Genomic DNA, 15,633 nt, shown 5'->3' on the forward strand with positions numbered 1-15,633 from the left:
ACAGGGTCCCCCCACCGCTCACCCACCCACCCACACGTCTAGCCACCCACCCACCTAGCCACCCACCTACCTAGCCACCCACCCACCCAACTTCCCAATCACCCATCCGCCCACCTACCCACCCGCCCATCCACCCACCCACACACCTTCATCCAGCAGTGGAGCGACCAAGGGGGCTGTAGGTTGCCGATGTTTCTATATAAAAAAACACAGAGCTGTGTAAAGCCCAGGCTGCTGGGACCCCCCCACCCTCCACCATCTCACACCCCCTGGGGCTTCACGGCCCTCTGCCAAATGCTGGGGAAAAAAACGAAGCAAATATTTCAAATTGCCACCTCGAGGAGGCGGTGAAATACTGCGGCGGGCCACGAAAGTTGACACCTTCAGAAGGAAGAGAGGAGCGGTCCCTCATCCCGGGGGGGGGTGGAGGCGGGGGAGAGGATGGACTTGCACGCCCTCGCCTGCCATGGGAGCGTGGAATTTCCACCGGCGACGCGCGTGGCCCAGAGGTCGCAAACGGGTTTTGATTCCTTACCCGTACCCGGCCGCACCAGGGTCGCAAACGGGTACCCGTACCCTACCCGTACCCTACCCGAAATGAGTGACAAACGGTGACTCACCAGTGACTCACGGCCTACCCGTACCCGGCCGCACCAGGGTCGCAAACGGCTACCCATACCCGGCCGGGTATCGGTGGGGTACGGGTATCGGGTAGGGTACGGGTATCGGGTACCCGGTTGCGACCTCTGGCGTGGCCGCAAGCGGAGGGACGCGTGTGTCCTCTCCTCTACCTCGTCGGCGTCCTCGTCGTGAAGCGATGCGCCAGCCGATTCCTCTCTCCGGCCCCGTCTTGTTATCTCGCGAGGAAGTGGAACGTCAACAACTGGGGGGGGGGGGGGTGTGCGGAGGAAGCGAGTGAGGCGCTTCGTCGGATGCGGATTGAACTTTAGATCGTTCAGCGGCGCCCCTCCTTAAACTCCTTCCCTTCCTCTCTCAACGCTCACCTCTTCTCCATCGCACCATTCCCTTCCCTCCTACCCTCCCCTACCCCCTACCCACCCCTCTACCGTGACCCGTACCCCTCCCTGTTCCCTACCTACCGCCTATCGTGCCCCCATCCATTGCTAACCCCCCCCCGCCTCTGCACGCTCCTTCCGTCTAAAGAATTTCCGTGTTCCGTTTTTTTAAAAGTAATTTCGCAGCGTCCCTTGGATCATTTCGAGGCACGCGTGTGTGAGATGTGTTTCGTGCTGCCTGCCGCTACAGAAGAAGGACTCGCGAAGGCCGGGACACGGTTTGGGGGGGGGGGGGGGGCGCAGACCAAAACCACGCCCGTGCCACCTTTGTCTCCCCGGTACTGACGTTGTTTTGTCTGTTACACGCAGCACCAGGTAGTCGTGTGAGGCTGGGTGGGAGTGGGAATCGAACTCGGGATTCGCCGGATTTTTATCGCGATGCGCTAACCGCTGCCACCGCCTCTCTCGCTCACGAACTCCGCGCTCACGAACTCATTCACTCTCGGCTGCAGGCGCCACGTGCTGACACACGCTCTCACGCACAGAGACAAAGATCCCCCGTGTAGCCTTAACAGACTGTTGAGGCAAGTGCTGTTTGCGAGCGCCTATGAAGGCCAGAACGGCACGCGAGGTGGTGGGTGGCCAGCACCACGCCCGGCCGCTTTTGTCTCCCCAGTGGCGATGTTTACTACATACCAGGTACTCGTTTGAGGCCGAGTAGACCTAGGGGAGGCCCAGGACCGGTTCAGATAATCGTCACCGGTGTTTGCCGTGAGCCCGAATCGACCTCGGGTCACCAGGTTTTCCCGCGCACACACACACGCTCACACGCTCGCACGCACACGCTCACACGCTCGCACACACACGCACGCTCACACGCTCGCACACACATACTTAGCCGCAGGCATCGCACTATTACCCACCCACAAATACGCTCACTCGCATGCACATATTCACATGTGCACACAGCTGCAAAGTAACACGCATGCTCGTACAAAGACAAAGATCACCCGTATATCCTTCAACACACGTTTGGGGGCAAGTGCTGTTTAATGGCCGGCACGGCACACGAGGGGGTGGATTGGCCAGGACCACGCCCGGCCGCCTTTGTCTCCCCAGTGGCGATGTTTATTGCACACCGCACCAGGTACTCATTTGAGGTTGAGTCGACCTAGGAGAGGATGACCAGGACCGGTTGAGACAATCGTCACTGGTGTTTGCCGTGAGCGGAAATCGAACTTGAGTCGCCGGGTTCATAGCGCAGCGTAGCGCTAACCACTACACTACCGCTCTCCATGCTCACACACGCACGCTGTCACACACACACACGCACACACCCACGCTGTCACACACACGCGCACACACGCACACTGTCACACACGCTGTCACACGTACGCTGTCACACGTACTCACAAACGCTGTCACACACACGTACGCACACACCCACGCTGTCACACACACGCGCACACACGCACGCTGTCACACACGCTGTCACACACGCGCGCAACACGCGCGCTGTCACACACGCGCGCACACACGCACGCTGTCACACGCGTGCGTACACACGCACGCTGTCACACGTGTTCACACACACACACACGCAGTCACACACACACGGGCGCACACACACACACACGCTCGCACTTTGCCGTAGGCGCCTCACCACTCTGCCACATGTGACGTGGAACAGCCCTCGCCCTGCGGCCCAAGCTGGATAGAGGGCATCGCAACAAACGCCACGTGAATAATTGATGGCCCCCTACCCCAGCCCACCTGTCCCCCCACCCTCCCCCCCCGGCGTGGCCACGTCTCTTCACCCCACCACCTACTCCCCACTTAGTACCGATCCCACTTCTTACAACGGCGCCAAATCGCCCGGCGATCATTTTAGGTCGTGGGTCTCTTGTCTTGATCGACGGAAGTCCACGGAGTTTGCAAGTCGCTTGCCACCGGGGGGAGGTGGGGGCCGTGCCAGCGCTGCTCTAAGCCACTGGGTTTAGCGTTCCAATTCAAAAGTCTCATAGAGCCAGGCTAAGGGTTCATTGTTAATTCAGGAGGCCCACGGGGCCAGGCTTCGGCTGCCGAAGGGGGCTCGCTGTTAATTCAGGAGGCTCGTAGGGGCCAGGCTGAAGCTGCCGAAGGGGGCTCAGTGTTAATTCAGGAGGCCTACGGAGCCAGGCTTCGGCCGCCGAAGGGGGCTCAGTGTTAATTCAGGAGGCCCGTAGGGGCCAGGTTGAGGCTGCCCAAAGGGTTCGACGTTAATCCGAGAGGCTCGTGCCGGTCTCCCCCGTACACACGGCGGTGGCTTTCCGCTCGGCAAACGCACAGCCCCGCCTGGCCCGGTGGTGGTGGCGGCGGTGATGGTGGCGGTGGTGGTGGTGGCGGTGGTGGCGGCAGCGGTGGCGGCGGCGGTGGTGGCAGCAACAGCTGCAGCTGCTGAAATATTCACGGTGCCCTGCGGGGTCGAGGGTGTTTGGGAGCTGGGGGGGGTGTTCACAATGAGTCGTTACGTCGCCGCCACCGCCGTCGTCATCACGGGCGCCACGGTGGCGAGGAGATGTTAACTCCCTCGCCTGGTATGCATGGGGTCACGAGTTCGATCCCGACCCTGACGCCTGCTGCTGTGTAGTTGGAGTTTGCGTCTCTCTCTCACTCTCCCCGTGGTCGCGTGGATTTTTCTCCGGGTCCTCCGGTTTTTCCCCCTCCGCGTGTTTAAGAATCGGCATCAGGCGTTCTAGAGAGTATTCGGCGGAGCTGTGTATCGTCTGCGGCCAGGTCGATTCTGAAAAGGAGCTGCATAGCTCAGTGCGCCTTGACTGGTAAAGTAAAAACAGTTTTGTTTTAATATTTTAACCGCCCCCCCCGCCCCCACTACTAACAATATTTTGAGTAACCTTCTGACAGCGAAAGTTCGTAGCCCTCATTGCTCAACGCGCGTGGATCGTTCGGCGATGCCACGATCGTGGCTGTGCCGACAAAGCGGTAACTATCGGCCGCGTGGGGTTCGCCGCAAGTGACCGCTTCGTGGATGCCGCTACGTCGTCCCCGTTCCGTGCTTTCTCGCTCGCGCCGACGATTTGGCTGAACCGGTCCTCCGGACTCCCATAGGTCGACTGGGCCTTCACATGAGTACCTGCCCGGTGCGGTGCGGTGGCTAAACATCGTATGTGCGCGTGTCTGTGTGTGTGTGAGTGGAGAGCGGTCGTGTAGCGGTTAGCGTTCTGTGCTACGAACCCGGCGACCCGGGTTCGATTCCCGCTCACGGCCAACAGCGGTGACGATTATCTGAACCGGTTCTGGGCCTCCCCTAGGTCGACTCGGCCTCAAATGTGTACCTGGTGCGGTGTGTAAACATCGCCACTGCTGGCCACTCACGCCTCTCGTTTCTCCAGGAGGGTCGTGCCAAGTGTTCAGAGTGGGGAGGTGGTGGGGCGGGCGGTGGTTGTGGTTGCTGCGGCTGGTGCGGCGCGATCCGGATTTGAGTGAATCGGCGTCGAAGGCAGCGCCGTGAAGCGGTCGCGTCGCTGTCGGTTGCCCGGCGGATCCACGCTCTGACGGGGTGGGGCGGTGGGGCGGTGGGCCGGTGGGGCGGTGGGGCGGGGTCAGCCGCTACCACGGGGAGAGGCTCGGGAGCAGCAGCGGCTCGCAAACTCGGTGTGCACGAGAACGTCCACACGCAAGCGAATCGGCGACGGTGACGATGATGCGGTGATCGTGACGACGATGACGGTGACGATGATGCGGTGATAGTGACGACGATGATGGTGACGATGACGATGGTGTTGGTATCGACGGTGTTGGTGGTGATGACGATGGTGCCATACACGGCGCGTGCGTGCGATGGTGCGGTGACGCGTGCGTGCGTCTTCTGTTTGTTGCAGTCACAACGATGGGACCACGAGCTTTGACCACCCGCTAGGCGAGCAGGCTGGCGACACCGCCCTGCTGCTACTGACCAATCAGTGAGTGGCACACACACGCACGCACACACACGCACACGCACGCACACACACGCACGTGCCCACCCACCACACTGGATGAGTACGCGTGCGCTCTTCCCGCCTTCATGGGTGCCCGCTAACAGCACTTGCCCCAACAGTCTGCTGTGGCTATAGGTGGGGGGGAGGGGGGTGGTGGGATCTTTGTTGTGAGTCGGTGTCCGTGTGTGGGGAGCGGTGGCGCAGCGGTTAGCATGCTGCGCTACCAACCCGGCGACTCCAGTTCGATTCCCGCTCGTGGGCAACGTCGTCGCTTGATAACCGTACCGGACCTGCTGGGCCCCTTCCCCCTAGGTCGACTCAGCCTCAAATGAGTAGCTGGTGCAGTGTGTAAAACATCAACATTGTAGAGGCAAAGGCGACTGGGCGTGGTGCTGGCCACCCACCCCCTCTACTCGCTAACTGCACTTGCCCCAACGGTCTGTTAAGGCTACACGGTGGGCGGGGGATCTTTGTCTATATTTACGTCTTCTGTTTGCTTTATGGCTGTCACTTTATTTTATTTGTTTTACTTTTGTCGATTTGATGGCCCGAGGTCGTCACTCTTGTAAATGAGACACCCACTAATTCATCCACCCACTCACCCACCCACCCAACCACTCACCCACCCACCCACTCACTCACCCACCCACTCATCCACCCACTCACTCACCCACTCATCCACCCACTCACCCACCCACCCACTCACCCACTCACCCACTCATCCACCCACTCATTCACTCACTCATCCACCCACTCATTCACTCACTCATCCACCCACTCATTCACTCACTCATCCACCCACTCATTCACTCACTCATCCACTCACCCACCCACTCACCCACTCACCCACCCACTCACCCACTCACCTACCCACTCATACACCCACTCATCCACCCACTCACCCACCCACTCATACACCCACCCACCCACCCGCTCACTCACCCACTCACCCACCCACCCGCTCACCCACCCACCCACTCACCCACCCACTCACCCAGTCGTTCAGTCACCCACCCCCTCACTCGGTCGATTGCTCATTCACTCGCCCACTCACTCAGTCGCTCACTCTTGCGAACGAGTTCTCCGCCTTGTCACACAGAATCAACTTGAAACTTGGCGGCGACGATGACCCCCGTGTTGACGTCGGTATAACGCAACGTCTCCCCCAGGATTTCCGAATCGTCACAACCACAACAACAGCAGCCGCCGCAACAGCAACAACAGTTCTATCATCATCAGCAGCAGCAACATCAGCAGCAGCATCAGCACCACCATCATCATCAGCAGCAGCAGTCGTCCACCCCGCCCCCGGTCCCGCGACACCAATCCCATCACTACCAGCAGCAGCAGCAGCAGCATCAGCAGCAGCATCATCTCCTGCACCCTCACCACTACCAGCAGTATCAGCAGCACCAACATCATCATCAGCAGCAGCAGCTGGGCGGAGGCAGCGGCGGAGGAGGAGGAGGGGAGGAGGAGGCGCTGCTGGTGGTGTGTGACGCGGCGCCCGCTCGCCCGGTCAGCGTGTCCAGCGGGAACTCGGCCACCGCCGCCATGTCCGCCCACCCGGCAGGGGGCGAGCACGACGGGGGGGGCGCCCCCCCCAGCCCCGTGCCTAAGGTGCGTACGTGCGCGTGTGTGTGTGTACGTGCGCGTGTACGTGCGTGTGTGTGTGTGTGTGTACGTGCGCGTGTGTGTACGTGCGTGTGTGTGTGTGTACGTGCGCGTGTGTGTACGTGTGTGTGTGTGTGTGTACGTGCGCGCGTGTGTGTGTACGTCTGTGTGTGTATACATGTGTGTGTGTGTGTGGGGAGCGGTGGTGTAGCGATTAGCGTGCTGCGCTGCGAACCTGGCAACCCGGGTTCGATTCCCGTTCACAGCCGACACCAGTGACGATTATCTGAACCGGTCCTGGGCCTCCCCTAGGGCGACTCGGCCTCAAATGAGTACCTGGTGCGGTGTGTAAACATCGCCACTGCGGAGTCGGACGTGGTGCTGACCACCCACCCCCTCGTGTGCCGTGCCGGCCTTCTTAGGTGCTACTCGCTGACTATACAGATCCCCGTAGTCAGTGAAGGCTATACGGGGAATCTGTCGTAGTTACAGCTGTGTGTGTGTGTGTGTCAGCCGATTAATCTCTGGGTGCGGTTGAGGGATGGCTCCCTCGCGGTCGACCACTCTGCGTGTGCTGATAATCTGGTAATTGACACTCTGGGAGTCGTTTAACTCATCTGCCGAACCTGGAGCATGCCACTCGGAGGGGGGGGGGGGGGATTGCTTCACTCTTCTGTCAAATCGTCCAATGCTGATGGTTGATGTAATTACCAGCGTAGCGTCATACTGAGATTGTAAATGTTGTGGATTTACTCTCCAACACACCGGTGGGCTGAAGTAGTACACTACTACACTATACACTACTACACTATACACTACTACACTATACACTACTACACTATACACTACACACTACACACTACTATACACTATACACTACACTACACACGACACTACACTATACTATACACTCCATACTACACTATACACTACACTATACACCACTATACACTAGACTATACACTATACACTACACACTACACTATATACGTAACTAATTGGCGTTTATTTACGTGACAAATCCCTCGCTAATTGGCTGTGTCGGGCGGTGGAGGGTTACGACACGACATTTATTTTTACGCGATCGGACCCAAAAACCTTGATTATGAATGATATTGCGAAAGTTTCCTGCGCGTGAAACGAACAACCCCGGCCTGCCTCTACGCTGCTGCACCCCATCACACGCTCCGCCCCCACTGCACTCTGCACCAGCGAGGGATGCTCCCACTTAGAGGGTGGAGGAGTTGCCACAGCTGGGCGGTGTGCAGAGGTCGCAAACGGGTTTTGATTCCTTACCCGTACCCGTACCCGGCCGCACCAGGGTCGCAAATGGGTACCCGTTCCCTACCCGTACCCTACCCGAAATGAGTGACAAACGGTGACTCACCAGTGACTCACGGCCTACCCGTACCCGGCCGCACCAGGGTCGCAAACGGGTACCCGTACCTGGCCGGGTACGGGTAGCCGGGTATCGGGTAGGGTACGGGTACCCGGTTGCGACCTCTGGCGGTGTGCCTCTCTCAACGCCTCCGCTTTGGCAGCGGAAGCTCCCCGGCTCTAGACCGTTAGAGCGGCGTTGTCCTTTCACCAGGTCGCGTAACGCTGCGCGCGTGGGAGCTGCCGTACGATCTGGGGCTTTGTCGTAGGTTTTTACCCTTTAAACTGGTACAAAACTGACACCTTTATACAAGGCATCATGTTTGCAATAACCACAACACAAGCAGTCAAAATGCAAACAAAAAGAAACAACTCTGATGATGATATGCACTGTCCTTGAAGTTGATTGGTCCACACCCGAGACAGCTTTCCTGAGAGCCTAGTCTCCATTGGTGTTGGACCAGATGACGCCAAAAGGCGTACAACTCAAAAACAGCGCACTATCAGAGTTTTGAGAGCTCGGGGTAAGCTTTTATCTGGGGCTTGTCGCTCAACGGTTGTGCTCTCCTCTTCTCTACGCTTGCGACAACAGGGACCCTGTTTCGCAAGCGCGCTTGCGCCGGTTGGAAACATTCAGGCCGGCCCCCGCCTATGATCCGTCACGGTTTTAATCGGGCCGGATTGTGCGATGAGCACGCTGGCTGGGTCACGTAGCCCGCGTGTCCGGCCACCGCGCCCCTCCCAGGCATCTTACGATTTGTTGGATGGAGGGGGGCTGAACGGACGCGGCACGCGCTCGAGCGGGGATGGGCCCATGTGTTGCCAAAGGATTTGAAGCTCGCGGCGTGAAGATCGGCCTCTGCGGAGGAGGCTCGTTAAGGACGCTACCGGACAGTGCCGGGCTAGGTGCGCTCTGACACTGCTGGGCAGTTGGAGGCAGTAGCCCGCCAGCAACAGCGGAGCGCAGAGGAGCGACGCTCGCAACAACGAGCGCAGCGCCGGGCGGCCTAAACACAGCGAGGGGGGCTCGGTGGGGAAGCCCTCATCCAGCAGTGGATCGGGGAGAGGGCTGCACGTGTACGTGCGTGTGCGATCGTGTGGTGGTGGTGGTGGTGGTGACGGAACGTTTCTGCGTGTGACGCAGAACGCCAAGGGCTCCAGGAAGCTGCAGAACTTCGGCAAACGCTCGCACTCCATCCGGCGGAACCCCAACGCGCCCGTCATGATCCGGGGTTGGCTTCACAAACAGGTGGGGTGGATTCGCCGACATGGAGACCCACAAACTCATCACATAGAGACCCATAGACTCACACAGAGACCCATAGACTCACACAGAGACCCGCAGACTCACACAGAGACCCGCAGACTCACACAGAGACCCGCAGACTCACACAGAGACCCATAGACTCACACAGAGACCCGCAGACTCACACAGAGACCCATAGACTCACACAGAGACCTATAGACTCACACAGAGACCCACAGACTCACACAGAGACCCATAGACTCACACAGAGACCCGCAGACTCACATAGAGACCTATAGACTCACACAGAGACCCACAGACTCACACAGAGACCCATAGACTCACACAGAGACCTATAGACTCACACAGAGACCCACAGACTCACACAGAGACCCATAGACTCACACAGAGACCCATAGACTCACACAGAGACCCATAGACTCACACAGAGACCCGCAGACTCACATAGAGACCCATAGACTCACACAGAGACCCGCAGACTCACACAGAGACCCATAGACTCACACAGAGATCTCTAGACTCACACAGAGACCCACAGACTCACACAGAGACCCATAGACTCACACAGAGACCCATAGACTCGCATAGAGACCCACAGACTCACAGAGACCCATAGACTCATCACACAGAGACCCACAGACTCAGAGACCCACAGACTCGCATAGAGACCCACAGACTCACACAGACACCCGTAGACTCACACAGAGACCCACAGACTCACAGAGACCCATAGACTCATCACACAGAGACCCACAGACTCATCACACAGAGACCCACAGACTCATCACACAGAGACCCACAGACTCACAAACAGAGACCCATAGACTCACCACACAGAGACCCACAGACTCACCACACAGAGACCCACAGACTCGTCACACAGAGACGCATAGACTCACACAGAGACCCACAGACTCACACAGAGATCCATAGACTCACACAGAGACCCACAGACTCACAGAGACCCATATAGACTCATCACACAGAGACCCGCAGACTCACACAGAGACCCACAGACTTGCGTAGGGGAGTCTCGTCCTAACGTAGCGGCTGTGTGGCTGTCGGCACCGCAGGACAGCACGGGGATGAAGCTGTGGAAGAAGCGTTGGTTCGTGCTGTCCGACTTCTGCCTGTTCTACTACAAAGGTGAGCGGTGCACTCTGACCCCTGACCTCTCAACCCCAGCCCTTACCACCTCGGCCCCGATCGTCGTCGTTACCCCGGTTGCTTGTGACGTGCCGGGAGTCGCTTGGGCCGCGACGTCCGACGTTCCGCCCCGCGCCACGGAACCTCCCTGGCAACGGGCTCGCTGTCCCCCCTTCCCCCCCCTGGCCTCCCACCCACGCTGACTCCGCCCCTCCCCCCCACCCGCCCCGTGGCCCCCGCCGTGGGGGAGCGCAGACAACAAGGAGGAGGGTGTCCTGGGCAGCATCTCCCTGCCCAGCTTCCAGGTGAATCCGGTGGAAGCCGACGATAAAATCAACCGCAAGTTCGCCTTCAAGGTACGGTGGGCGAGCGGGCGGGCCTAGCGGGTGGGCCTAGCGGGTGGGCCTAGTGGGTGGGCCTAGCGGGTGGGCCTAGCGGGTGGGCCTAGCAGGTGGGCCTAGTGGACATGCCTAGCGTGCGGGCCTAGCGGGCGGGTGAGCAGCCCTCCGCGAAGCCGCAACACGTGCAGCGGCGGTTAGCACGCTGCGCCGATCCGCGAACCCTGCGAGCCGAGTTTCGATTCCCGCTCGCGGTCAACAATCGGTGACAGATACCCGAACCGGTCCTGGACCTCCCGCCTAGGTCGACTCCGCCCTAAATGAGTACCACGGTGCGGTGTGTAATCATCGCCACTTGGGAGACAAAGGCGGCCGGGCGGGGTGCCGGCCACCCACCCCCTCGTGTGCCGGGATGCCCCCTTTCGCTCGCGTCACGGTGAAGTACGGTCACCGAGACAACGACCACGGTGGCAGATTGACGAACACTCTCATTGCGATTGTCATCACAACAATAAAATTTCGATTTAAAGCTTTCGTGACTGCAGGGATTCATCTTCTTGGTTCTTTCGGTAAAGTCACGTATAGAAGGGAAGTAATAAAATAATAAAAATATTTGTATTTTATTACGTTTTATTTTTATTATTCAATTACTTCCCTTCTACGTGACTTTACCGAAAGAACCAAGAAGAACAATAATATTCACCATCGTTTTAAGTGGCCGCTGGTCACGCGTGGTTTGTGTTCTCGGATGCGGCATGCCGTGTACGTGCGGTGTGCTCGCCATTGCACGGGGAGGGGAGGGGGTGTTTGTTTTTCTTTCTTACTAACGGACGAATCGTGTTTGTCCGGCTTGCTAACTTTTCGACCGCCCGCCCACTAACGGATTTCCCTGCCGCGCGCTCACTAACACCTTGTTCAGGTGGGCAGGGTGGGGGGCTCGGGTGGAGGGTGCGGGGGGTGCGACCGCTTGCCTGCGATGCCGCTCGCGCTGTCCCCTCGCTCACGTAGCGCGTGTGGTATTAATGTGTGTGTGTGTGGTATTAATGTGTGTGTGTGTGTGGTATTAATGTGTGTGTGTGTGTGGTATTAATGTGTGTGTGTGTGGTATTAATGTGTGTGTGTGTGTGGTATTAATGTGTGTGTGTGTGTGGTATTAATGTGTGTGTGTGTGTGGTATTAATGTGTGTGTGTGTGGTATTAATGTGTGTGTGTGTGTGTGGTATTAATGTGTGTGTGTGTGTGGTATTAATGTGTGTGTGTGTGTGGTATTAATGTGTGTATGTGTGTGTGTGGTATTAATGTGTGTGTGTGTGTGGTATTAATGTGTGTGTGTGTGTGGTATTAATGTGTGTATGTGTGTGTGTGGTATTAATGTGTGTGTGTGTGGTATTAATGTGTGTGTGTGTGTGTGGTATTAATGTGTGTGTGTGTGTGTGGTATTAATGTGTGTGTGTGTGTGTGGTATTAATGTGTGTGTGTGTGTGTGGTATTAATGTGTGTGTGTGTGGTATTAATGTGTGTGTGTGTGTGGTATTAATGTGTGTGTGTGTGTGGTATTAATGTGTGTGTGTGTGGTATTAATGTGTGTGTGTGGTATTAATGTGTGTGTGTGTGTGGTATTAGTGTGTGTGTGTGTGGTATTAATGTGTGTGTGTGTGTGGTATTAGTGTGTGTGTGTGTGTGGTATTAATGTGTGTGTGTGTGTGGTATTAATGTGTGTGTGTGTGGTATTAGTGTGTGTGTGTGTGTGTGGTATTAATGTGTGTGTGTGTGTGTGTGGTATTAATGTGTGTGTGTGTGGTATTAATGTGTGTGTGTGTGTGGTATTAATGTGTGTGTGTGTGTGGTATTAATGTGTGTGTGTGTGTGGTATTAATGTGTGTGTGTGTGTGTGGTATTAATGTGTGTGTGTGTGTGGTATTAGTGTGTGTGTGTGTGTGGTATTAGTGTGTGTGTGTGTGGTATTAGTGTGTGTGTGTGTGGTATTAGTGTGTGTGTGTGTGGTATTAGTGTGTGTGTGTGGTATTAGTGTGTGTGTGTGGTATTAATGTGTGTGTGTGGTATTAATGTGTGTGTGTGTGGTATTAATGTGTGTGTGTGTGTGGTATTAATGTGTGTGTGTGTGTGTGTGGTATTAATGTGTGTGTGTGTGTGTGGTATTAATGTGTGTGTGTGTGTGTGGTATTAATGTGTGTGTGTGTGTGTGGTATTAGTGTGTGTGTGTGTGTGGTATTAATGTGTGTGTGGACGTTGAGAAATCCTGGATAGCTCCATCCCCCCCGCCACACGTCTAGACTGTTTTAGCGATCGGCGTTGTTCGCTGTTCGCAAAGCGACGCTGCGTCTCGGCGTTGTGTCGCGGTAGTAACGGCACGGCGCGTCGCCCGCGTTTGGCCACCGTGGCGACGTCATTTGCCCCCCCCCCCCGCGGCTGCTGCTGCGCCCCTATGCGGTTAGACGACGCGGGGGGGCCTGGGTGCGATGGGGGGCCTGGGTGTGATGGGGGGCTGGGTGGCGGCTCATGCGCGCATCACCGTCGTCGATGTGTTGCCGACCCTGCGTCCTGGTGTCCCCCCCCCCCTCCCGTCCGTGCCGCGTGACCCCCTGGGAACTCTGGGAACTCTGGCTGTTGGCTCTCTCCTCCTCCTCCTCCTCTCTGGGGGTCTTCTCGGCCGGGCCGCCGCTCCTTTAACAACCCCTCCGGCCTTGCGAGCCGCTCGCTCGCAAGGCGGCTTGGCTCGCCGGACAAAGGTACGCGCCCGCACGGCCGGGCTCGGGATCGCGAGGAGTCGGGGGTGGAGGGGGGAGGGTTCCTGCCGCGTTTGTTTTTGGCCCAAAGCAGCTCCTCGGCTTTTCGGATGAAAATTTCCGTGCTGTCGCCGAGGGCGTGTTGGGATAACGAGCGTTGGATCTCCTGAGTGGTTGTGGGATGCCACCTTCCGCCTGGCGGATGCGCCGCTCTCTCTCGTCTCCAACGGAGTTGAAACCGGCGGCGATTTGTTTTTTCGAAGGCGGAAATTATTGACGTGTGCCGTACGTCGATTTAAAAAAGAAATAAAACGTTTCGAGAAGGTGGGTGAAAGCCGACGGGAGTAAATGCTCGCGTCGAATTTTATTTTGTTAAACGAGTTAACCTGCGTGTTATCGCACGGGGCTAAAACTAAACTAAAAAGCAAAGCTGAGCTACTCCGGAGGAAGCTGTTGGCCAAACAGGTCGGGGGGCAGGGACCCCCCCCTGAGGAAGGAGTCTCGCTGGGCCGAGGCTTTCCAGAGCGGTGAAGTATGGTCAAACAACCCCCGTGGCTGACACGGCATGGGGAGGCCTTCATCCGGCAGTGGATTGGCAAACGAGGAGTGGACAACAATGGCTATTATTATGGTCTTTCATTGATGAATCAATTACAATTAATAAACATATTTATGATTTTGGTGCACTGGAAAGCCTCGCTTGCATGCGAACAAATATGCACTTGTGTACACGCGTGTGATGTTTGTGTTCACACACGCACACACGCATTCAAGCAAAGTTTGTGTGTGGCTTTTTTTAAAGTATCATAAGTTAAATGCCAGACGAATACAACTGCAACAGTGAAGTTATACTTTGCTGTTGCTTCGAATGCATCAAAGCAATGCAGGCAAACGGACTTCGCGATGTAAAGTCTGGCCGGGTTATAACGCAGCTGACTGAGTTATAACGCAGCTGGCTGAGTTATAACGGAGCTGGCCGGGTTATAACGCAGCTGACTGAGTTATAACGCAGCTGGCTGAGTTATAACGCCGCTGGCCGGGTTATAACGCAGCTGACTGAGTTATAACGCAGCTGGCTGAGTTATAACGGAGCTGGCCGGGTTATAACGCCGCTGGCCGGGTTATAACTCAGCTGACTGAGTTATAACGCCGCTGGCCGGGTTATAACGCAGCTGGCCGGGTTATAACGGAGCTGGCCGGGTTATAACGCCGCTGGCCGGGTTATAACGCATCAGGCTGGGTTATAACGCCGCTGGCCGGGTTATAACGCCGCTGGCCGGGTTATAACGCATCAGGCTGGGTTATAACGCCGCTGGCCGGGTTATAACGCCGCTGGCCGGGTTATAACGCATCAGGCTGGGTTATAACGCATCAGGCTGGGTTATAACGGAGCTGGCCGGGTTATAACGCCGCTGACTGGGTTATAACGCATCAGGCTGGGTAATAACGCCGCTGGCTGGGTTATAACGGAGCTGGCCGGGTTATAACGCTGCTGGCCGGGTTATAACGCATCAGGCTGGGTTATAACGCCGCTGGCCGGGTTATAACTCAGCTTGCTGGGTTATAACGGAGCTCGCTGGGTTATAACGCATCAGGCTGGGTTATAACGCCGCTGGCTGGGTTATAACGGAGCTGGCCGGGTTATAACGCATCAGGCTGGGTTATGACGAAGCTGGCCGAGTTATAACGGAGCTGGCCGGGTTATAACGGAGCTGGCCGGGTTATAACGCATCAGGCTGGGTTATAACGCCGCTGGCCGGGTTATAACGCAGCTTGCTGGATTATAACGGAGCTGGCTGGGTTATAGCGCATCAGGCTGGGTTATAACGCCGCTGGCTGGGTTATAACGGAGCTGGCCGGGTTATAATGAAGCGTTGTTCACGTTGCTCAAGGGCTAACGCTCGCAGCGGGAAGCAGGGTGACGTCACGTGAGCGATGCGAAGCGACGAGATGACCTGGAACTAATCGATGTGCGTGTGTGTGTGTGTGCGTGCGTTTGGTTTGTGCGTGTGTGCGAGTATTCGCCCGTGTGCTCGCGCGTCCGCATGTGCGTGTTTCGTTTGCGTGCGTTTGTCCCATGGGTACATGCGTGCGTGTCTGCGTGCGTGTCTGCGTGCGTATCTGCGTGCATGTGCGTGTTCCTGTCTG

The 15,633-nt window shown here is 57.0% G+C and overlaps 1 protein-coding gene across 1 annotated transcript in view; it reads left to right on the forward strand.

Moving 5' to 3' along the window:
• Nucleotides 1-15,633, forward strand: part of LOC144737067 (pleckstrin homology domain-containing family A member 6-like) — a 51,781-nt gene that overhangs the window by 9,816 nt on the left and 26,332 nt on the right. The window contains 5 exon segments of the mRNA XM_078619719.1: nucleotides 4,898-4,978; nucleotides 6,166-6,616; nucleotides 9,132-9,236; nucleotides 10,328-10,400; nucleotides 10,656-10,756. Coding sequence (XP_078475845.1) covers nucleotides 4,898-4,978; nucleotides 6,166-6,616; nucleotides 9,132-9,236; nucleotides 10,328-10,400; nucleotides 10,656-10,756 — 811 coding nt within the window.

Source organism: Lampetra planeri, chromosome 64 (genome assembly GCF_965212315.1).
Source record: "Lampetra planeri chromosome 64, kcLamPlan1.2.h2, whole genome shotgun sequence".
Taxonomy (NCBI): Eukaryota; Metazoa; Chordata; class Hyperoartia; order Petromyzontiformes; family Petromyzontidae; genus Lampetra; species Lampetra planeri.